Below are 24,704 nucleotides of genomic sequence, written 5' to 3' on the forward strand. Positions count from 1 at the left end.
TGAATGCTTGAGGTGTGTTTGTTGACCATCCAGTCCGTCTCAGAATTCCGCCTGCCATCAAGGAGCACAAGTTTTCATCTAGCGGGCTTAACTTTGATTTCTTGTGCTTCCAAAGTATAGTGATGGCACAACGTTGGAATGTTGGTCTGTCAAAGCTTTCCACCCTCATTTATGTCTTACATACATGTCGCTGCATTTAAAATATCCTCTCTTTTAATGGACTTTCCAGCTAGGAGACTCAATTTTGTTGCCTGTATCTGAAAAATAATGCGGCCGCTGTTTCCAGAGGGTGATCTCACCAAACAGCAGTCACGACATCCACACTTCACCTCCTTGCCTTCCTCATGCTGTTTTGACACGTCTTCCTGACGGTGCGAGATTGTAACGTGGCAGCTGCTGAAACAGGCTGAGCTAGGTGTTTCTGTGTGAAAGATGAAAAGGCGCTGCAGTAAGCTTCCCGGTATTACATTTCTTAGAAAACCCATGGTTTGCTGTTTGTTTAACTAAGCATCCCTGAATAAAATTACAACATAGAGCTGCGGTGAGACAATGTTTTGGATGTTTGTCTAACCCATGGCTTGCTTTAATTGGATTTGTAGCTGTGGTGAGGAGAGGCAATTACTTAATTACTCAGCAAACTCCACAATGGAAAAGTAATAACATTCATGTTAGCATCCAAGTTTTAAATCAAAGTCATGTGATGACATGTGATGTAGTTTTAATGTTTAACAGCTACAAACCACCCTAAAATATCAAAGATGTTGTTGGAGCTCTTTTTCAGGGAAGTCATGTCCATAGGATTTTTCCCTTGTGTTTGAAAAAGCTTCTTATTGTGAGCTGAGTTGTGTGACTGTGGTTTTTCAAGCTGCCGTGTGGACTGGCTGGACCTCATGTCACCAGTGTGTTTGACACTTGGCCACACAGGAGTTGAAATGATAAATACATGTAATCACATGCGAAATAATAGTACGTGACTGAGTGCAGCAGAATGGGTGTATTTATTCATCCTGTTAGAGATGAAAGGCTGCGTCTTTGTGTTCTTATCTGCACAATCTTGTAGCAAACAATAGAGCAGCTACTGAGTAATACATTCAGGGTCAGTGACATATTTATCAAAGGAATGCTGGCCATTTTTTTTGTGTTTCAGACTGGACTGCAGGCTGGTAATCGCCTTAGAAAATATTGGATCTTGGATATTGGAACTTTAGATCTTGCTCCCAAAGGGGACAGGAGAGCTAAAAATGAGGCAACCATGTTTGCTCAAACATGGGGATGTGAACAAAGGCAAAAAATATCAACAGAAAAAGAAGTCCTGGTACTGAGTATTTTGTCATATCGGCTGTCCTGCATGTAATTTGCCGGGTGTTGCATGTGTGTGTTCAACTAAGTATGGGTCAAATGCAGAAGACGAATTCAGTGTGTGTATGTAAAAATATATATACTGTCGGTAAAGCTGATTCTTCTTCTTGTCCACTGACCTCTTCACCTCCTGCCTGCCTGCCATCCTCTGCACATTCGCCTTTGAAGGATACTTTGTGCTTTGTACATTGATGTGAAGCAGGATGCATCAGTCCACTTCACCTTCATTAATATTTGATTAATATTTATATTTATATACTATGAACATGTTCTCAAAAGAAAGAAAATTGAGACTGGTGTTATTGTTCGGGATTAGCTGAACAATAGGCCTGTTTACATGGCGCTGAGTACATCTTTTATCGTATTAGATGTTGCAATACTTACAGACTGTAGTGAGAGCATAGGTGAAGTAAGGAGAGTTTTTGGACAACAGTGAGAACCACATGTTCTTACACTTAACGAACTGACTAGATTTATTACATCTAGTAGTTGCTTCGGAATGTCCTTTGTCTCTGTTTCACTTGTGGCCCAGTGTTTCAGATGTTTGTTGGCGGTTGCAGAGGCTTCAGCGGGTCAGCAGCACCAGCCCGGTCAGGAATGCAGCAGGGTGGAAAGCTGTGAGCAGAGCTACAGTGACCCAAGTGTGTCAGTCTGTCTGACTGTCAGGAGATCTGTCCTCCCACTGCCACTTGACTTACTAAATCCTCCACCGCAAGTCAAGCCAGCATTCTTCCACACAGCCTGGAAAAAAAAAAAAGCTAAACAAGGAAGAAAAAAACAAACACACACACAACCCCCCCACACGCTAACTGGCCGAGAGTCGAAGTCCAGATGAAAGACGTGCTGTTTGGCTTTTCGAGAAGGAAAGAGGAATGGAGAGAGACAGAGAATGAATGTGTGTGTGTGTGTGTGAGAGAGAGAGAGAGAGAGAGAGAAAGCTAATGTTGCCAACATTAACAACAAAAGAGGAAGAAAATAGAAAATAGCTGGAACGGGGTGGACTGGGTGAGGGAAAGTCAGTAGATCAGAAGTTAATCATGCAGAGGACTCAACAACCTGCATTCTAAAAAGGTTGGGATGCTGTGTAAAACATGAATAAACACAATGCAATGATTTGTATATTCTTTCCTCCTTTTGTCTATTTTCAGCTGAATACAGTATAAAGACAGAAGATTTCATGTTGAGACTGTCCATTGGCAGCAGGTGATAGTGCCAGGATGAAGGGGACACAAGCGGCAGTGTTCATCGCTTTGTGAACTGCGTGTGCACATTGTCCTCAAGTTTAACAACATTTCTCAATACGCAGTTGTAAGGAACTCAGGGATTTCACTGTCTACAATCCATAATATCATTAAAAATTGTAGAGGATCTGGAGAAATATTAATAAATGTAACTGACAATGCTGAAAACCAGCATTAACCATCTTCACCAGCTGACCAACCTCAGGGCCAAATGCAGCTTATCTTTGTAGTAAAAAAGTGCAGGTACTACAGTGGCCCAGCTGCAGTCCAGGTCTGTCTCTTACTGACAACGTGTAACATATTATGAAGCAACTTAATTCATTTTCATCTTCAAAACTTCAACAATTACTGTCCTTCCATCCATTTTCTGAACCACTTCATCCATCAGGGTCACGGGGGGGCTGGAGCTACACCCTGGACTGGTCACCAGTCAGTCGCAGGGCTGACACACAAAGACAGACAATCACTCACGCACACCTAGGGGCAATGTAGAGTAGCCAATCAACCTAACATGCGTGTTTTTGGGACTATGGGAGGAAGCCGGAGTACCAGGAGTGCCCAAGGAGGGAGAACATGCAAACCCAGACCCGGACTCCAACCCAGGACCCAGGAGCAAACCACTGCGCCACTGCGCTGCCCCAATTAGTGTGAACTATTTGATCATTAAATAAGTTGTACTGTATATACAGTATGAATATCAGCTAAAAAAGGGTTTGCAAATCGTTATTTTTTTATTTACTTTTTACACAGCATCTCAACTTCTTAGAAATTGGGGTTTTCACAAAAGTTTTGTGATGTCTCTTAAATGTCTTCGTTAAATTGCTGAAGTTTTTAAACCACAGTAAAAGGTGTGCTTCCATTGCAGCCAGTCAAACACCGTTAATGGATGTAGCAGCTTTTCAAAGTGTTGTTTGGTCTTTGAAATGAGAAATCTCATCATCATTATCAGTGTCCTAAAATCAAACAAATGTGCATAAACCTGGGAAATTAAATGAATTAGTCAGTGTCTTGAATTAGGATGAGTGCCATTTTTCATTTTGCAGCTTTTTTTTCTGCTTTCATTTTTCTGGTGCTTCACGTGCAGCAATCAGGAAGACAAAAGCTGATTTTTGTGTCATATCTTAAGTTATGAACTCTGTGAGTGCATTTTCGTTTTTCTGAATATGGCCACTCTGGATTGTTAGGTATGTTCATAAAAAATGATTATCATCCATATCATCATATCATACTTTATCATGTCATACTCATCTGAAATGCTTTTTAATGAGAGCAACAGTAGAATATGATTCAGCAGTGGATTGCAATGACTTCAGGAACCAAACAGAAAAATCCAGTGGTCAGATGGAAAAGGCAGAAGCGTATCACTGCAGCAGGACGCATGAGGAGAAATAGCATGTAAAACCTGTGAATATGAGTCACTGGAGAGGAAATGACTGCGAGTACAGTCCCTGTGGAGGAGGCGACTCTTTCACTGAAAATGGAAGGAATGACTGCTGCTGTGACTGACGTGGGTTATTCCATCACTGAGGAACAAAGAGGAGAAGATTAATGTTTACAAAAGGATTTTCCTCATTCTGTCAATCTCAGCGTGGCATTGGAAATGTTTCTTGTGAAACTGTCCATCTGGCGTGTGGTTGCGTGATTACTTAGCGTGTCAGAGGGCAGAGGGGCCGACAGGGCAGCCTCCTCGGCTCAGTTTGAGTAACAATCCAGGGTGAAGAAGACAATCTATGTAACGACATGCAGAAATGTATGCCTTTGCTGCAGCTGTATAAATAGCCTACAGAGTAATGTATAGGGTAAGAATGTAAACATGTAGGACTGAGAGTTTCAGTTGTCTTGTGGATGATTAAAAGAAATGGCAGTTGTACTGAAGATGTCCGCTGTTGTATGTCTGTTTCAGAGTGCTTCTGACAGTGGTGGCGGTCCTCTCGTCCTATTCTATCCATTTACTGCTCAAGTCATCCGGTATTGTAGGTATGTATGTAGTCTGACAACCTGTGTCTTCACATATTCAAGGAATTTATTTATCGTATGCATCAAAAGTCGTCAGTACGTCTGCACACGATGACAAAATTGATGCTTGCTTTCCAGTCAAATCAAAATCAAGTGTTCAGCTGTGGACTGTGCCCCGCAGATGGTTGTAAAATCTCACCGCATGAGGAAAGAAGCTGTCTTTAAAACCACTGATCTGTGCCAACAATATTGTTTTCTCTAGCATTAAGGCGCCCACCAGTGTCGTGGTGTCAACTGCAAAGCAGCAACTCAGATTCTAGAATCTCACTGTGCGAACCCTGAATACTCTATGACATGATACACAGCAAGCATAATGAGGTCTACATTGTCTTTAAAGTCCCCTACGCTGTAAAGGTTTTAATCTTGTATTTGTTGCTCAGGGATTCGTGCATATGAGCAACTGGGCTACAGGGCCTTCGGGACCCCGGGGAAGATGGCGGCAGGTATTGCCATCACGCTGCAGAACATTGGAGGTGAGGTCACATGATCATCTGTCCTCACACTTACACAAACAGACAAATTTCCTCTGGTGGTTCTGGGATAATAGTCATAGTATTCTGTGGGATTAGTGTGTGCGGGTGCTTTCATTGTTACACTGTAGTACTCATTAGTGTGTTTGTCTCTTCTTTCCACAGCCATGTCCAGTTATCTGTACATAGTCAAGTATGAGTTTCCTTTGGTCATCCAGGCCTTTCTGAAGGTGGATAAGCCTGCAGGGTGAGTGTTCAGTGCATGCTGCTTTTAATTCATATTATGCAGCAACACGAGTGACTTCAGATCCAGGGAACACATGGCTACATGGTAAGGACTACGTGATATCTGTAGTTACATGCAGATTATAAAATCCATTTTTTTCTGGAATGTACTGATTGAACTGAACACTTTTCCTCTTCCTTCAAAAGAACATGTTTAAAGTTACAGTCCTAAATATTTCAATTCTACTTGATGTGCAACAAGCATCGTTCATTTCAGTAATAGCAAGTGTAGTTTAACACTACAACAAACTTCTTGAGTAGTTTCTTTAGAGGTTGCCCGACAGCCTGCTGCATGCAACTCTTCAACTAAAAGGCCACTGTGGCTGCTCCTTGTTTTTCCATCATTTCCTGCAATATTGGTAATGGTGGGAATGGTAGACAGACCCACTAACAACTTAAAGTTCTTTACTGAGAGGTAAAAACAAAATGTAAACACCTCACAGGATATTCCTGATGAAATGCAGCTCATTGATAGTACGAGAAACAGGCTTAATGAAAGAGAATAAATTAATGTGTGAAAGAAAGAAGCATACCAACAAATGTAGTTTGGTTAGCACTGTTGCCTCACACTGTAAGAGGGTCCTGGGTTCAAATCCCGGTCTGGGCATGTTCTCCCTGTGCCTGTGTGGGTTTTCACCGGGTACTCCGGCTTCCTTCCAAGGTCCCAAAAACAAGCACATTAGGTTGTGCATGCTTAGGTGTGAGCATGTGTGATTGTCTGTCTTTGTGCATTGGATGAATGTTATGAATGAAGCTTTGAACTATTTGGCACAGGCCTAATTCTAACTTTAAGCTCAATAATGTCATGCCAATTTCATCTACATAAGCACAATCAGCTGATGTTATTCTCTCTGAAATCCTGCAGGATTTTCAAATTTTTGTACTTCAAGAAAAAAAAAAACCTGAAATGGTGTGAATTCATCTGTGGAATTTGTAGACACTGCCAATGCCTCTCAATGGTTGAAAACACCCTGCTAACGTTAAAACAACCAGGGTGATTGGCTGTGTGACTTCTCTGTGGGACCTCATGCAGCCTTCCTGTGTGCACAGAGATTTTAGCCTCCACAGAAGATTTTGTCAGGCTGTGCCAGTTGGCGTCTCTGGTGCTGCTCTGGATGTACTGAGCAGCTGGCGTGAGAACAGCTGTGATAGTGACCCTGGAGGAGGAGGAGAGCAGCACGGCCGCAAACACTCACATCAAAACACTGCAAGACTCCACGGCTGAGAACGTAAACCACGGGATATCACTGGCCTGTGCAGGTGGCCTCAGAGACAAACAGCTCTAACTCTCTCAGATGGTATTTGGAGTCTGATGTTATCCCCTTACCCTTACCCCATTTAGAGTTTCTCCCCACCTACTTTTCAGGTTCGAGAGAATAGGACGACAAAGAGTTTAATGGAGCGTTTTGCCTCAGAGGGATTGTCTCTTCAAAATGTACAGTGGAGGGATGACATTCCTGACATTTTGCTGTTTCTCACATATATTACAATGGAGAGGCAGGAACTAAAGAAACAAGTGTGTGTACTGCCCTGGTTTCAGTCTATAGAGCGGAGAGTGAGACGCCCACCACAGCCATGTCTGCTCATAAACGACTCATGTGTGGCGCTTTGTGCTGTCACTATAGAAGTGACATAGTGTGACAACACGCCCACGTTGGTTTGTGGTTTCTGCTCTGTTTTCTCCATGTAGTTGGGCTTGATGCTGTTGGCCGCGGTCAGCAGTCACCGTTTATTTGAAACGACAGGCTAGATTGTTCCAGTGGCATTTCATCTTGTCAGTGGGTGTGTGTGTGTTTTTATATTGCTAAATTCTACTGGGGGATGAACAAAATAACAAGGATACTTCACAATCTAATGCACTAGACAACAATAGCTCTGCAACAAATACAACAAATATTTTCTAATAGAATACAATAAGGCTGTAATGACAGCTAATAACTATATCTCACAGCTTAGACTGTAAAGTTTTTGCTGACTGCATCTTTGGACCATTATGTTTGGATATCATTTAAAAAAGATTTTCATCTTCAGGAATTTATTTGTCTGTATTTTTTAAGTGTTTTTTATGTGTATTTGAATTTTAAAATCTAAAATCAAATGAAAAGGCTAATCAGTAGTACAGAAATTCAGGTGAAAATCAAATAATATAAATAAATAAAATCTGCAAAGCAAACACTTATTGTTTATTTCCATATTTTGATGGATTCAGGTGGTGGGTATAGAAGAAGCAGAAGCCTCATTTTGTTTTTCTTCATCATCGTATTTTTTTTTTTTTTTAAATTAGTGAAAACAGAAAAGAAGATCCTTGATATCTTCACGAAGAGAGAGCGTGTGTGTGTGTTGTTTTTAACAAACTGACCCCAGTCAGCTCACATGCACAATCAATGAACACCTGAGGCTGTTTCTGTGCCTGTTTGTCCAACCAGTCAGCTTATCACAGGGCTGCTGATATTTCAGTGTGCAGAGTGCTGTATGTATATTTACTCAGGTTTCTATCGCTGTTTGTGGCTATTAGTGACATGGCAGTTGTGTGTTTGTATCAGTATCCATGCCTATGAGATATCATGTGCCTGGTCCAGATGGCCGGAGGGCAGGATGACAACCGGATAGATGAGCCTCTTTTTTTGAGATGTTTGAGTGTGTGAGTGTGTGCGCATGTGTGGCCAACAGATGTTGCATCTCTGCAGTGTCTCCCACCTGATACAAGACTAGAAATTTATCACTCCTACTGTGTGAATCTAAAAATAGCTCATTGAGGTTTGTTTCCTGTACATGGCTGTATCATTGTAGTCTGTTTATCATATGTTTCCCTAATACAGTTATGTACAGCCTGTTTTTACCTTGTAGAATGTGGTGTAGCACCTGGTCCCTGGAGGAACATTGTCTCATTTCACCGTTCACTGTACTGCTGTAAACAGCTGACATGACAATAAAAAACTAAACAAACACTTGACTTAAGTTGACTGTTGAACCAAATTTGCCTGTTGGTGTGAATGAGAGTGTGTCTCTGTGACCAGTCTCTCTTTCATGGCTGAGCTAGTCTGCCAGCCAGTAATGCAAAACTCAGCTAAGTTCTCTGCAGGATTGTAGCCAGGATATTATAAATATTTTCTTTATCACATTCCTAGTCCTGTGTCTTAGACAGTTCTTAGTGTCCTGTGGCACCTGTGGTGGCTATGGAGCAAAGACTCTTATTTTTTCCGGTGTATTTTTGATTTAAAGGGAACCAGCTGAGTTTAATTCGTGCTAGCTGTTCGTATGTCCCATAAATCAATATGCGACACAGTGCAAATGCTTAACACAGTTGAAACTGAGCAGAACATTTGAGCTGTGTAATTCCAAATCAATACATTCAATTACCTGTGTTCTTCCTCCTCTCTGCAGTGAATGGTACCTGAATGGGAACTACCTTGTGGTCATTGTATCCGTTGCAGTAATATTACCGCTGGCTCTCATGAAACAGCTAGGTGAGCATAAATAAATTCACATTATCCTTATGCTGGTATGGTGATCTTATTGGAGTTACATTCTGGCCTTACTTCTGGATTCTGTGCTGTGGTCCATTTTGCATGATTAGGTTAAAGTGAGACTAGTTAGACAAATTACAAGATAATGTTAAAATGCTAAACTATTGTAACAACAGCACAATTCAGACAAGTGACTCAGTAACGTCTCTTATGTGGTAATATTGTTTTATTTACTTGTATGAGCTAACATTAGCCGCTCGAAGCTGACAGTCATACCACATCAACTAACAATGCAGCACCTAAAGCCCAGAGTGTATTGAATTAAGCAGCGTTTTATTGCTAACAACCCTGGTGGCCTCTTAGTCACCTTCTGAATTTAATTTGATGCCATACCTTGTATTTAGATTTGTATAAACAGTCTTAGCTGCTGTTGCGACACACACAAATCCAACATGTTTCACAAGGCTGGTGGAATGTCCTGCAGTCCATCTGCATTACAGCATGTCAGACGAACAGTACATGAAGGGATGGAAAGAAGAAGAGAAAAGCAGGGGAAGCCACTGTGGAAGTGAGAAAAAGAAGGCGTATTGGCTGACCTCTTGGAAGAAGTCTGTCTCCTGCTGAGACATGCAAGACAACAAAAGCCAGTCGGTGCAGTCGAGTAATGAGCTCTGACTCCCAGCACGTTATATCAGCCATGTCTACCAAAAGACTTAAGACACAAAAAGCAGAAAATACAGTCCAACAGGAAAATGCTGCTTTGCCTCGAGTAGTTATTAAACAGAGAGGGGAGATATTATACATTAGTGATATTATTATTTTGAGTAATATGTTTCAGATGAAGCATGACTGTCTAATGCCAGACAAGGGAAATGCTTATTAAGTGTTTGTCTTTTAGGATACCTGGGATACACCAGCGGCTTCTCCCTGAGTTGCATGGTTTTCTTCCTCATTTCGGTATGTCCTCTGACTCATGCTGTACATACACGTCAACCGCACATCATGTCTCGCTTCTTTGTATTTTGTCTGTCGGCAGAAACACCAGGGCAGCTTATCCAGATGCACTGGGAGCTGTCTGTAACATGATTTTTTTTTTTTAACCTTCCCACCACCTCTTTAGTATTCCCTGCTCTCTCTACTCATTGCCATGGACTAATGTTTGCACGCTGCGGTTCCAGGCTGTGCTGGTTCTCTGTCTTTCTCTGACCTAGTTTTGGCTCTGTGAGCTGTAATCCACGCATTGCTCTCTCTCTCTCTCTCTCTGTCTTTCTCTGGCTCTCAGTGCCATATTTTTTCGCCTATCTGTATGCTAACTGTGCCCCACAGCCTTTGTCTCTGCTTTAATGCATCTCTTCTGCACTGTACAGGTCATCTATAAGAAGTTCAATGTCCCCTGTCCTTTTGTGGACTTTGCATTCAATGGCACTGCCAGTGTGCTGAATGTCAGTGCCACCGATCCTGGTGGGGAGGATGATCCTGCCTGTATTCCCAAAATGGCCAACCTCAACATCCAAGTAGGTTTATGCATGTCACTCAGTGTGAAACTGCACATTCACCTCCACTGCCATGGCCACTTACAGGCACCCACTTATGTCATAGTCATCCTCAGCATGTTGCCAGTGACAGCTCACAATCCAAGCATGGAAATCACACTTGGTTTGAAGCACTCAGTTGCACTCAAGACGAGACCAGGGCTTTTATCAACAGGTAATATACAGACAGTCTGTGATTAATGCCAGGCTCAAGGACGGACAGTGACCTCTGAGCTGGCAGCTCCTTTCAGCAGAAGAATAAAAATTGCTTTGGCATTTTGTTTCTTGCAATGAGATCATCAGGTTTGCCCTTTGTGGGCCAAAGACGTAGGTAATGAGGGAAATGGGAAAGACATGACATTTCTCTTTGGACCCTTATTTTTTACACAGTACATACCTTCACACCAGGAGAGGACTCCCGAAGGGCTCTTAATCACAGCTAAATGCTTCAATTTGCTTGATTGTAACATTACGTTACTTCATTTTATTGAAACAATTTTACTTTCCAAAGCATTGGGAAAATACTGATGAGATGTTCCTGCTTATTATGAAATCCTTTCAAGTCTTTATTAGCATCACTTAAAGATGTGTGAGACTTTTCAAATCCAGGCGAGTAAGACCAGTCTCAGCTGCTTAGCAGCTTAAAACTAAGGCATTCTTAAATAGGCTAAAGCTGGTCCGCAGCCAGGCCCAAGTTAATCACAGGAAAACAATTAGCTCTCTGTGATATGTCTGGGCAATAATGGGCAGTAAAGTGCAAGGTTGGTGGTAAGACGTCTGGGATGACGCTGCTGTATCTATGGTGACCTGTTGGGGTTCATTTTCAGACGGCCTACACCATCCCCATCCTGGCGTTCGCCTTTGTGTGCCACCCCGAGGTGCTGCCCATCTACACAGAGCTGCGCAAGTATGTTCTTATGATGGAAAACTCCTGCCAACTTTTGGCCAATACATCAGTTGCATAACAGAGGACAGCCACTATGTCTGATTTGTGCTTGGCTGATCATAACTTAGTCACATGCACTGCTTTCACTTTATTTTGAAATGCACTGGCACTGCTTGTGTGATGTAGCATGTTGTTAGTTTAACTTTATCTTCCTGCTTTGAACCACTGTTGCTTGTTTTCCTAAGATTAATTGTGATGTGGTATAGAGTCAACAAACGTAATCCCACAGCTGAAGATGGTATTTCTTAGTAAATGGGCTACGTGCTTTCTCTGTATGGGCAAATACAGTAATTTGACAGTGGATGCCCTGATGTTATATGTGTGTGTGGGTGTGTGTTTGTGTGTCTATGTTTGTGCGTGTGTGACATCACATTACAATATCTTCTGATTTCAGTCCCACCAAGAAAAAGATGCAGCATGTGGCCAACATCTCCATTGCAGTCATGTACATCATGTACTTCCTGGCTGCCCTTTTTGGATACCTAACTTTCTATGGTGAGGCCTGGCCCTCCTCCCATTGCAGAATATAATGTCTGTCGCTTCTTCCTCTTCTTCTTCTTCTCCTTTCTCTTTATCGCTATCTATCAATCTGTCTGTCTGTTTATTGGTTTTTGCTTCTTTATTCCCTTATTCATGCTTCTAGTTAATTGTCATATATTTGTTCTCATGTCAGCACTTTATTACATCTGAGCCACTGTTACATATATGTACTGTAAAGCAGAACAGTAAACCTGTAGGCTGAAAACATCTTGATGCATGTGCTCCCTCTAGCGGTCATATTGTAAATCTTTTGCACTGCATCATCATATTTGCATGATTTGTAATGATTTTATTAACTACAGTATGCTGCGAAGTTTGACCCATATTTAGGGTGTTAATAAGGCATGATATCTGCATCAATTACATTCTTATTAATTAATTTTATAAATACAATGATGTTTTGCCGGCCAGGTTGGGAGGGAGTGTCCTTCTCGCATTATTCTTGGACAAACTCTGTTTTCCTCTCTTGCGATAACTTTCAGGTGAAGTGGAAGCGGAGCTGCTTCACACCTACAGCCGCATTGACCCATATGACACTTTGATTTTGTGTGTTCGCGTGGCTGTGCTCACCGCTGTCACACTCACTGTGCCCATTGTGCTCTTTCCTGTAAGTGCAATTTTAGCACGTTCCTTTAACACATTGGCTCCTATAAAATACAGTGAAATAGTTGAAAATGCCTTTGCTGTTGTTGTGATCAGGTACGGAGAGCGATCCAGCAGATAATGTTTCCTAACAAGACCTTCTACTGGCCCCGTCACATCGCCATTGCCTTCGTTTTGCTCACTTTCATCAACCTGTTGGTCATTTTTGCCCCCAACATCCTGGGCATCTTTGGGATCATTGGTAGGTTACACATTTCACATTTCTTATGCAAATTATCACACTTTATATTACTGCATATTAAAACAAAAGTTCTTATAGTATATGACTCTCTGAATCCTTCATTTTTTCACTGAGTCACACTTTCTACCTCAAAACAGAGAGTAAAGTCATATTTTGTCTTATGCAAATAAGGTCATATTTCTGCATTTCTGTTTCTTCAAATTAAAGGCCTGCTGAATGTTTCAAGTTAAAGATTGCTGAACGTTAGAGAACAGCAATGAAATATTTGTAAAGAGATTGTTTCTGGTGTCTCATTTTTTGCAGGGTGATGAAAACTAAACTGTATGTTTTTTTGTTTTTGTTTTTTATAACAGATGAGTCTAAGAGACCAACAGGCTTAGTCACGCTTCCAACATTAAATTCAAAAGCCTTGTATGATCAGTGTTTATTTTCGGTGGTGGTGGAACAAAAGAAACAGAAGCTCTTTTAGCCCCTTTTCTACAAATTTCTATATCATCTACGGTGATGTCAGACCGGCAACAGCACATAATGAGAACTGAAGGAAGTGAGAATGTTTGTTGATGAAGTCTGTGGTCTTTGTCTGCTTTCCAGGTGCCACATCTGCCCCTTGTCTCATCTTCATCTTCCCTGCTGTCTTCTACATTCGTATTGTACCCAAAGAAGAGGAGCCACTGCTCTCAGTCCCCAAAATCCTGGTGAGCATCTCATTTTAAGTTAGCCAAGGTCATAGAAAGCTGCAGTATATATATATATATATATATATATATATATATATATCGGTATATAGACACAATAGGAAGAATTATTGAATTATTCGGTACAGCTTTTTTTTTTTTAGTGTCGGGTGTTTTTGTCAGGGTCTGTCTCAGAGACGTCTAAAATCTTAACAAAGATAAATTGGTATTTGTTGGCTGATAAGTAGCAAGAAACTGCAATACAGAAATAAGAAACTGCAATACAGAAATGCCAAAGAAATGTCAGAAACAGTGATGCCATCAGAGAACAATGAGTAAGGTTTATTTTCACCTATAAAACATCTCACTCTGTTTAAAAAAACAAAAAAAATTGAGACTGAGACTGAGAAGAAGTTTTTCTGCACTCCCTGGCTTAAAGTCTGTTTCACACCGAGCATTGCTGAAGTGCGCTCTGCTGCACCCATAATCACACCCAGCAGTGAGGTACTGACTGTTCTGAGACACCTCCGAGTACATGGAGTACAGGTGCGGATAAACTGGAGTTAAAACAGGAAGACAGAAAAAAAAATCTTTCTCTTTAAGGAACTTAAGAATATCAAAAAGAAAAAAAATATCTCTCATCATCAGGATTCATTCTCAAAGATCAGTTATCATCAGTCTCAGCAAACTGGGATTTTACCCCCACAGGCAAAGTGACAGTTCAGTAATTTACAGTGGAAGCTGCAGTAAACATGATGACACTGTGTAAACATGATGCATCCAGTATGTGATCTTTCCATCTCGTGTTCTCCGTAACTCTCTAACTCGGTCACCCCTTCTGTCTCTTCTAGGCTGCCTGTTTTGCTGGGATAGGTTTCCTGTTTATGATAATGAGTCTCAGCTTCATCATTATTGACTGGACATCAGGCACCAGCAAGGCCAGCAGTGGCCACTAGGCACCACCTTCCTTTTTTCTTTCAGGTTTTGCATTCTTGTTTTAGATCTATGTTGTTGTGTTACTGTTTTTTACTTTGAATAATGTTTGACGTTGAAGATGCCCTATTTCCTGCCTACCATCAGAGAATATTGGCCACAGAGGAGGAGCAGTCTAGAGCTGATAATGTCTCTCCGTTTCTCTGCGAAAAGCTCTCACTGTAATGACGTTACATTGTACTGTGCATCCTGCCAAACAGTGACCGCAGATCCAGGCCAGTAGACTTTCGTGGAAAGTTGATTATGGATTTACAAAATAGGTCAGATGCATAAAGATTGATGTTGACATGTGAGGGCAGTGCCTTGTGAGATTAGAAAAAAAGCAGAAAAGTAGCAATATAGGAAGTTGCTGTCATTATATGCCTGTCTCTGCGTTGGTTGTGAGCTTCTGTCAACTCCCTGTTAGCCATGTCTTGTCCTAAGGTGTTATGCAAACTGCTATTTAGATTATAATACACAATGAGTGGCACCTCCCTTTTAACAGTTCAGTGACACAAATCTATTGAATGAGAAACCATTATTGTATGATTTTTATGTGAGTTATTATTATTATTCTAAGTTATTTGAATAATTGATTTGCCATTCTGTGCAAGTGCAGATAGTACAAGCTACTGCACAGAAAGAAACCTAAGTAAAAGGAATAGTTCAACATTTTCAGTAAAAACATGCTTGCTCACTGTGTTGCAGGTAGTTAGGTGAGTAGATCGATACCCCAACCAGCAACTTGTTAGCTTAGCTTAGCACAGAGAGTGGAAAATGTTGAACTGTTTCTTGAAGGCGTGCACCCTTTAGCTTCCCTCTCCACTAACTTGTGCTGCTGGTGTGTATTTTAAGGTTTGAAGGTGTTAACGTTCTCACCTCTTATAGAGCAAATTGCAAAAACCACAGACGGTATGTGGTATAGTGTCGTGAGCACTTTTATGATAACATTCCTAGAGCTAGATGTATATTTTTACTATTAATCACTACTTGATGAAAACCTCAGAGGATGCAGTATGGACTGATGACATGATCCTCAGCATTTACTGAGGCGATTAATATCAGAAATGCAGGTTTCAAGTGAGCAGCATTTTTAAAAGGTCCTTGGCTGTCGATGTCACTACACAACTGAGTTTTTGTTTTTCAATGTCACTGTAAATGACAGCCATAAAGGGTACTGAAGACCTCCTCAGGTGGACTGCACAGGTCAAAGTGATAAATGAAAAGAAAAGAAGCAAGTTACTGCATTCAGCATTCTTCATCTTCAAGCAGGGACCTTGATCATTTGATGTGTCGGTTTTGAACCTTTACCTGAAATATAAAAAAAACAACGACAACAGGGTCATTTCATGAACAGTTTGGTGTCTGTAAATATTTCTGTGTCCAGCACGAGCTTGATTCCTGACAGAAATGACAGACATTGTTTTACTGTCTCTTTAACAATCTTGAAAAGTCGGTGGTTAGCAATAGCACTTTCTTTTCATAAGCACAACTTCCTGTAGCCATTAATAAGCTGACACACAAGCAAATGATTTTTTGAAAAATTCACATATTTAATGGATTTAAGGGCGTGTCCCTTTGTATGACTAAATCATTGATAAATGAATCAATCAAATGTAGATTATGATAATATTAACAATGTATCGATGGTCTAATATGGATGTCTTTTTCAACATTACTTGAAATAACTTTGAAGTTTTCCTGTGAAGCCCCTGCGATCATTTGCTTCCTCCTCAGTCAGTTTTTGTAGATAAATCTACTAGATACTTGGATGTAATGTTGGAGGTTTATAAGTGTCCGTGTCATTTAAAAAAGAAAACATGGCTCCATCATATTTCAGCTATAGTACCTATATGCATTTGTGTTGTTAAAACTGGACCTATACTATGATCCTGAGTATAATTCAAGGGTTCGTCTCCTTCATTGATAGCTTAACTGTTGTTTTAAACTTCACCTTTGTGTAAGTCGGATCTGATTCAGTGATGAAATGCAAGATGCAAAAACTGTTAATGATGATGTTTTGATGATATTATGTTTTTTTCCCCCTTGTATTTGTCTTTTATAGTCTGTGGTATATCATCAGTGGTATCGTTTGGGTTCTTTCTGACATCCTTGCTGCTTCTTGGCACACAGTAACCTACTAACTTGGAGTTGTTAGTGAGCTGGTGTACTCGTCTACATTTCATTGTTTTTAAAAGATATATATTCTGTCACACCAGACTACAGTGAATGCTCTGTGGGTAAATTAATATTGTCCTGTCAATTTGTTACACAACAAACCTCTTTTAATCCCTTTTTTTCATTATATCTAGATATTTGGTTGTCTTTATGTGTCTGTACGCAAAGGGATTTATCTGAATCAGCCACTGGGGCGTAACTCAGTGTTTGTTACTGTTAAATCAATGCAAGGGTAATAATTATCCCCAACTTCATGGTCATAGTTTGACTATAGTTTTTGGTTGTATGTATGATAAATCCATTTGGTAAATCCAGTGTCACAAACAGTTTTCCAGTGGTAAACACACGCAAAACACTTGACGCCTCACAAACAAGCAAGAAATAAACAAGAGGGAACCACGCGTGGCTGATGGAAGATGATCTCTGAGGACCTCCATTTAGATCTCATGGTTGTTAGTCTCACTCTTTGTGTGATTTATTGAAATGTGTATGATTGAATAGTAACATATTGAATATTGACATCAGCCAGCATTTATAAATAATGTATATAAATGTATACCCTTTATATTCTATATGCATATCTAGTTTGTACAATGTAAATAGCAATTAAAGCTGTAGTCAAATTAAAAATATGTATGTAATCATTTTGAAAGTGCTTTTAAACCTCTTTGTCCTTCAATTCATGTCGATTTTCTTGTATCTCTATATATTTTAATATGTTGCTGGCAGTTATTGTACTGTAAACAATGTTGCAATAAAGATAATGAGTTAACAAAACTTTGATTTTTCATCGCAGGTCAGATTACGGCAATGTTCTACTGTCCTCTGTCTGGACCGACTTTTATGACTTTGTATTTTCTACAAATCTGGAGTTTCTCAGTCCCTCGCCTACATTATCATTCCTGTGAAACCCTTGATGATTTTAGCATTTAATTTCATTAAAATGGTCAAATCCTGTAATAACTCTGTCAGTGTATTGTAATCTATTGTGTATGTAAGTAATAAGCAGCTTAATATGTAAGCAAATAAGAAGAATATCAGCTTTTTTATCAGTATATCACTTGACAAATACATCATGAAAAACAGCAAGACCTACAGTGCTTCATCACATTTTATTATGTTACAGTCTCATTCCAATATAGATTAAATTTCTCCCTCAAAATTCTACACAAAATACCTCATAATGACAAAGTGAAACAACTTTGCTTGAATTTTTTTTGCAAATTTATTAAAAATGAAAAACAAAAAATGTAACATGTACATAAGTATTCTCACCCTTTGCCATGACACTCAAAATTGAGCTCAGGTGCATCCTGTTTCCATTGATCATCCCTCGGAGGTTTACACAACTTGAGTTGAGTCCACCTGTGGTAAATTCAGTTGATTGGGAGTGATTTGGAAAGGCACACACCAGTTGACAATGCATGTCTGAGCACAAAGCAAGCCATGAAGTCAAAGAAATTATCTGTAGACCTCTGAGACAGGATTGTGTTGAGGCGCAGATTGGAGAAGGGTGCAGAAAGATTTCTGCCGAAAAAAGTGAAGAACATCAGATTAAAAGGTCCCAAAGAGTACAGTGGCCTCCATAATGACTAAGTGGAAGAAGTTTGGAACCACCAGGCTTCTTCCTAAGGCTGGCTGCCCAACTAAACTGAGTGACTGGGGTTGAAGGGCCTTAGTCAGGGAGGTGACCAGCAACCCAATGGTCACTCTGACAGAGCTCCAGCTTTGCTCTGTGGAGAGGGGAGAACCTCAGAGAAGAGACAATCATTTCTGCAGCACTACACCAATCAGGCCTGTATGGTAGAGTGTCCAGATGGAAGCCACTCCTCAGTAAAATACATATGAAAGCCCGCCTGGAGTTTGCCAAAAGGCGCCTGAAGGACCCTCAGACCACGAGAAACAAAATTCTCTGGTCTGATGAAACAAAGATTGAACTCTTTGGCATGAATGACAAGTGTCATATCAGGCACTGCTCATCACCTGGCCAATACCATTCCTCCTGTGAAGTATGGTGGTGGTAGCATCATGCTGTGGGGATGTTTTAGGGCAGTAGGAATTGGGAGAATAGTAAAGGTCGAGGGAAAGATGACTGCAGCAATGTACACAGACAACCTTGCTGACAACCTGGTCGAGAGTGCACTGGACCTCAGACTGGGGCGAAGGTTTATCTTCCAACAGGACAACGAGCCTAAGCATACATCAAACATCACAGAGGAGTGGCTTCAGGACAACTCTGTGAATGTCCTCGAGTGGCCCAGCCAGAGCCCAGACTTGAAACCTATTGAGCATCACTGGAGAGATCTGAAAATGGCTTTGCACCGACGCTCAGCATCCATCTGATGGAGCTTGAGAGGTTCTGCACTGAAGAGTGGGAGAAACTGCCCAAAAACAAGTGTGCCAAGCTTTCAGGATCAAAAAGACTTGAGGCTGGAATTGCTGCCAAAGGGGCTTCAACAAAGTATTGATCACAGGGTGTGAATACTTATGTACATGTTGTATTTGTTTTTTTATTTTTAATAAATTTGCAAAAAATTCAAGCAAACTTGTTTCACTTCGTCTTTAAGGGGTATTTTGTGTAGAATTTTGAGGGAAAACATGAATTTAATTCATTTTGAAATGAGACTGTAACATAACAAAATGTGAAAAAAAGCGAAGCGGTGTGAATACTTCCGGATTCCACTGTATGAGTTGCTGATTCTTCTCTTGAGGGCCAGGAGCTCGTCCACAAGATGGCTCTATGGAGCTGTGGTAGGGATTAGATTAAACGTTGATTAAACGTTTTACCTTACAAAACCAAATTATGGAGTACTTCCATTGATAAAAAGCGATTAAAATGGCTTAATCTCTCTAAGTATAATATTAAACTTGTACTTGTATCATTGCAGCAGTCACAAAAATCTATCTACATTGATGAAACATTCTGCACGGAGTAGGAATACTTACTTTCGATTTACATTTTCAGATAATTTCGTGGATGCTTCTAGGCCTTTAAGGAGCATTTTTAACACGGTAATATTTCTACGTGTAAAGTAAATTACACGAGTACCTTTTTCAGCACTGTTGTATTTAGTCTTTTTAAAATAAATAGTAGAAAGGCTATAAAAATCCACACAAGACCTGTACCGGCTACAGTGCTAGCTATTAGCTAGATATGTAGGATATTAAGAAATTAACAAAAGCATGTTCTCTTCTTGTCATCCGGGTCATCACATAAACCCCCGATTTTACAAAAAAATTAATGTTCGCTCGAGTGGCTGAGGGCGGTAGACAATTTCCGGTCTCGCTCTAAAGCAACGGTTGACTACATTTCCCATGAAGCACTCGGGGGTGGGCGTTTATTTTCTGGCGAAGGCTGGCCCTGCTGCCGTTGAGTTGGGAGGTGACGGTGCTCTCTCGCTGTTTGTCGGACACGGGAGAACTTCACAGGCTGCTACGGGTGTGGCTTCTAACGTGATAAATCTCAACGCGGGGGAAAAGAATGCGTAACGGCAACAGGGATTAAAACAGAAAAGAAAATATAAAGCAGCTAAGATAAATATCTGAAAAGTGGTTAGTGTGTGTTCGGTAGCCTGACTGGCAGCAGGAATCCGTCGGCTCGGTTTTTCAACAGCTGGAATACTTTCTTTTTCTGAACTTCGTGGCCCGTTTTCGTGCGTTTAACCTGCTCTAATGGTCTGCTGCAGGAACTACCGAATTAGCTAAAAGTCAACCCTCCCCAAGAAAAGTAGCTCTAGCTTGTTCTTAGGTGGCTGGACAACTTCTCCACTCTGAAGAAACCACCAATGACTGACTGAATCACCAACGTGTCTTTGGGAATTTCGTCCTTAAGAAAGCCAAGTTCACATCGCAGAGAGAAATCGTTTGTTTTTGACTTTCGTTCCCTCTCGCGGATGACCGGAGTCTGTCACGTTTGTTGCCACTCATCATAAAGGGAAGTCGCCTTGCTCAACTTCAGCCCTTGTTCTTTAAAATAAGGGGGTATTCGGACGCGGCCGAGAATTTGTCTTTTCTCCCAGGTGATATTTTCCCACTAAGCAGCAGACCTGAAGCGCGCACTAGGAACCATGGGTTGTACAGTTAGTCAGGAAGATAAAGCCGCTGCCGAGAGGTCTAAAATGATTGATAAAAACCTGAGAGAAGATGGAGAGAAGGCGGCGAGAGAAGTGAAACTGCTGCTTCTGGGTGAGTAGTCTGTCATAACACCGACACTGGGCTTGCAAAAGACACGCATATAATAGTTACAGACGAATTGTGCAACGGTATGAAACACTTTTTTTTGACAAATTTGACACACGGGTGTAACGGGCCAAAAGCAAGTTGAATCTCGAGCTATTCATAGTAACATTTTTCTCCCGCAAAAAAAAAAAAAAGAAAAGAAAAGAAATGTGGCCTTGATTCATATCCGCTCACAAGTGTTTGTTTTTTCTAGCTACCCCAGAGCTCTCTTTGAATAGTTTTGTGCTTAGAGTTCATCCACCTCTTGAAGACACAAACGTGGCAGACAGCAGTGCCATTTAGAAGTGCAGTGGCAGCCCTGTGCACTTGCCTTGCCACTGCCCACGGCCCCCTTGTTAAAAAATAGCATGTCCTGTGTACTTTGTCTTCGTGTTTTCTTTTGGCTCTGCCTGCGAACATGTGCCACTTTTATTGCTGGGAATGTTTTGAGTTGAGATAGCAAGCAACCTGGAGCACATGTCCAGCATGCATGTGAAGAAATATGTTAGAAGTTAAACCCCAGATGATGAGTGAGAGATCACAGCAGTGTGTCTGATTTATTTACTTATTTATTTATTTATTTAGAGGGGATAGTTTGGAATAGGTTCCTCCCACCAGGACCTGGATTGAAGGGTCAGACATGGCAGGGGCTGGCTGATAATGAGGGGGCTGTTGTTTGGACACAGGGTGAACACCCCTGACTGTTCCCAGTACTAGAGCTCTCTCTCTCTCGCTCTCTCTTTCTCTCTCTCTCTCTCTCACACACACACACACACACATAAACACACACAAACACAAACAACTGATTGAAAGTACCGCTTGGTAGCTAAGAGAGAACGACACTTTCCCAGGCCTTTAAACGTCTTTCCTCTCCTTTTAGCTTTCTGTCCGAGGTGTTCAAAATGCTACACTTGCTGGAGACGTTGCTATTGTGAACAAAGCCCTTCAGTATTGGAGCGGTACTGACATCATACTTGATGGTTTTATTTCCCACATGCATTATCCATTTTAGATTTACTACTTCTCTAATTTTTACGGGAGAAGGGTCGTCTAGGCATTTGAAACGTCACTTGATATGCAGCTCAGAGATGCATAAAAGCAAAAGACGATGAAGAAGCAGGTCCCGTTGGTTGCTTATGTAATAATATGTATGACTTAAAAGCTGAAATCAGTAAATTCCTGCAACAGTGGTGTGTTTTGTTTCAAGATAAAATGGCTCACACTCCAGAGGTTATACCAGTTATTTCCTTAAGGGAATCAATGTAGTTTTCTTCACTGAAAACTTTTGAAAAAAATTTTGTTAAAATTTTATTGAAGACACCTCACTAAACATAAGCTCAAATTCAAACTGATACTGATCTGTGAGCAGAGGACTCTGGGGTGACTTTTTTTGATCTTTGTTCTCGGGATTGGTGTTATTAGTCTGCTAAAATATGATGTGAGAAATGAATTTAACACCAGAACAGTACATTTTCAAGAACATAATCCAAGAGCTTCCTCAATTCAGCCTTTAGCTAAATAGCAACACCTATATTTATTGGTGTAAGTGGAAACTTGTTTTTATTCTGCACCACTCTCAAATATACTCTTGTTTCTCTCAGTAGCTTCTGAAATAATTTCTGAAATGACATGGGTAGGCTACATGCAGCCCATGCATTTTGTAACAGTTTTAATAGCTAGATTGATTTGTTTTCCTCTTTCCTGTCAGAAAACAGAAAATTCTGCAGAAATTGATAGGAAAAGCATTCAGTGTTTTTCCCTCCTGGGTCTTTGAAGAAGTGGCTGGTTGTTAAGTTGTGCTACTGGTTTGAAGGCTAATTACATACTCTGCTCTGTGCAGCAGGTTTCATATCAGTAATTACCATCCGATGCAGTGTGTGGAGGTTCAGAGGAATTATAGGAGAGGACTGAATTCGGACCGATGGTTCATGAATTAACACTCATGTCATGCCAGTAAGATTTCCCTTCACTCGTGCAGTTTGAAAAACATGTTGCAGCATGTGAAAGATGTGAAACTGGAATATCTTCTGGAGACTATCTGGTCCCTAAGAAGTAACATTTACATCCCAGTTATCTGAAGGGTAAATGCAGTTGTATGTTAATAATACCTTTAAGACTGAACAGAATCCATTTGGGCCCTTGATGTATTTTTTTGCCCTCTTTTGCTGGTAGACTTACTTTAAAGAAATTGTTTGTTTAATTATTCTGTCTTGGAAGATGTCATTCTTTGAATAACGGTAGTTTTGCCATGCTGTGTTGTCTAGCTGTAATCCATATCCATCTATTGAGGAGTGATCTGGTTTGCAGTGCTATAAGATTTCCACAGTATGATAAGTATCATACAGTTATTGTTATTATTGTTATTAATTACAATGACCCGTAAATGAATGAAAACAGAACACTTTTTGGTTGAACAAATGCTTTATTGTTAATTTCACAAAACTTCACAACGTGACACACATGAAACTTTATATAAACTTGAAGTATTTTTCGTAAATAGTTCAGAGTTCAGTACTGTAGATAAGCAAATATACATGGTATGATAACCATCAATTTTCACGGTATACCGTGAATCCAGTATGCCACTACAGAGGTCCGGAGGTGTTATATCATGCCTTCAGGAATGCTTTTCAGCACTCACATCAGCAATGGCATCTGTTTGAACAGCTGACTCTCACTGCTTCCTATGTGGCCCCACCAGTAAGCAATTTGTCCTGTCTGTCCAGTAAAGCCTTGTAACTTGTAAATAGTAATCCCATATCCCTCTTAAAGCAAACTCAAGAGATGTCCGGTTTAGGCTGAAGGATGAGCCTCATTTCTACTTAGGCAGAGACAGGAAATGATGGATCTCTTTTTGAATCACCTCTGAATCACTGCCTTCCTCTAACAAACTCATGAAGTCTAACCACTAAAAGCTTCAAAAATGTTGGCACACAATATTTTACCTGGCCTAAACAACAAAGGCAATAAGGAATTTCCATGGTAACTACTTTTCTCTCATTACACCTCAACAAAAGAAAAGAAGACTGAATTAGATTTTGGCTTGTTAGCTGTCCCCAGAGAAAGCCATTAGTTAATGTAGCTGAGAGGATTTCACACCGTTGAAGCTTACGCTTTCATTAAGAGGATGCACTCATTCACAGACTTCTCTGCTGATTCTGGTCTTTGATTGACATTTAATCTTCTCGTGGTCCACAACAAAAAATGTTGCCTCTCACTTAAGTTGATTTTTCCATTATTTATTTATTTATATATTTTTTTTAAATGCAAAGTTCCTGTGGCTACGTACTCAGCCTCGTAGTAGGAAATATCTCTGCATTATACACTGCAACTGCACACGCATAATTTCACATACACACTTAAGTGGTACTTATACACATTTGTTCAGACGTTAATTTTATGTAAATATGATGGCATACTGAATGCTGCCTGGGAACACTGTAGAAACGGACGTGTACTACATGAATATAGACATAAAATACCTTTGATATATGTGCACCGTGAAGAAATGTGCAGTACATGAATGTATTGAAATATACCCTCTACTCCACTACAGCTGTCGGCTTGACAAGGAGTGATAAATACAGGAAAATAAAGACAGTTTTATCATGCCGCGGGAAAAAGTTGTCCATCATGTCCTCAGAAGAGAAGCACCTCTGTCTAATTTAAGTCTTACATATGACTGATATAGCAACACTGTTATTTCCATCCAGGAGGACAGTACACGTGTTGTTCTTTTATGACATGATATACAAAGCATACACAGCACAGTATAGACTCCATTTATGACTTGGTTGTTGCTTCGGTGTTGAAATGGCTTGAATTCCACTACATAGCTGCGGGGGGGTCACTGCAGTAAGGCTGCCACATGTAACATTGTAAGGCTGACATGCCATTTAGCCTGCAGCTGGTGTTATTCACGATCAAAGCATCGAATGGTTAACCTAAAATGAAGGCGCCAG

General features: G+C 40.6%; 2 protein-coding genes across 5 annotated transcripts in view; both read left to right on the forward strand.

Annotated features, from left to right (window-relative positions):
• Positions 1-17,480, forward strand: part of LOC124056430 (sodium-coupled neutral amino acid transporter 3-like) — a 33,770-nt gene extending 16,290 nt beyond the window's left edge. For all 4 annotated transcript variants that reach the window (XM_046383847.1, XM_046383850.1, XM_046383849.1 and 1 more), the window contains 12 exons: positions 4,504-4,577; positions 4,997-5,089; positions 5,252-5,333; positions 8,756-8,838; positions 9,737-9,795; positions 10,206-10,352; positions 11,198-11,277; positions 11,711-11,811; positions 12,339-12,463; positions 12,556-12,700; positions 13,292-13,395; positions 14,226-17,480. In XM_046383847.1, coding sequence (XP_046239803.1) covers positions 4,504-4,577; positions 4,997-5,089; positions 5,252-5,333; positions 8,756-8,838; positions 9,737-9,795; positions 10,206-10,352; positions 11,198-11,277; positions 11,711-11,811; positions 12,339-12,463; positions 12,556-12,700; positions 13,292-13,395; positions 14,226-14,330 — 1,198 coding nt within the window. In that variant the 3' untranslated portion in view covers positions 14,331-17,480. The remainder of the gene's footprint in view (positions 1-4,503; positions 4,578-4,996; positions 5,090-5,251; positions 5,334-8,755; positions 8,839-9,736; positions 9,796-10,205; positions 10,353-11,197; positions 11,278-11,710; positions 11,812-12,338; positions 12,464-12,555; positions 12,701-13,291; positions 13,396-14,225) is intronic.
• Positions 17,481-19,906: 2,426 nt separating this feature from the next.
• The window catches only part of LOC124056432 (guanine nucleotide-binding protein G(i) subunit alpha-2-like), a 52,747-nt gene continuing 47,949 nt past the window's right edge, over positions 19,907-24,704 (forward strand). Inside the window, exon 1 of the mRNA XM_046383853.1 lies at positions 19,907-20,709. Coding sequence (XP_046239809.1) covers positions 20,592-20,709 — 118 coding nt within the window. The 5' untranslated portion in view covers positions 19,907-20,591. The remainder of the gene's footprint in view (positions 20,710-24,704) is intronic.

The sequence above is a fragment of the Scatophagus argus genome, chromosome 3, assembly GCF_020382885.2.
Source record: "Scatophagus argus isolate fScaArg1 chromosome 3, fScaArg1.pri, whole genome shotgun sequence".
Taxonomy (NCBI): Eukaryota; Metazoa; Chordata; class Actinopteri; family Scatophagidae; genus Scatophagus; species Scatophagus argus.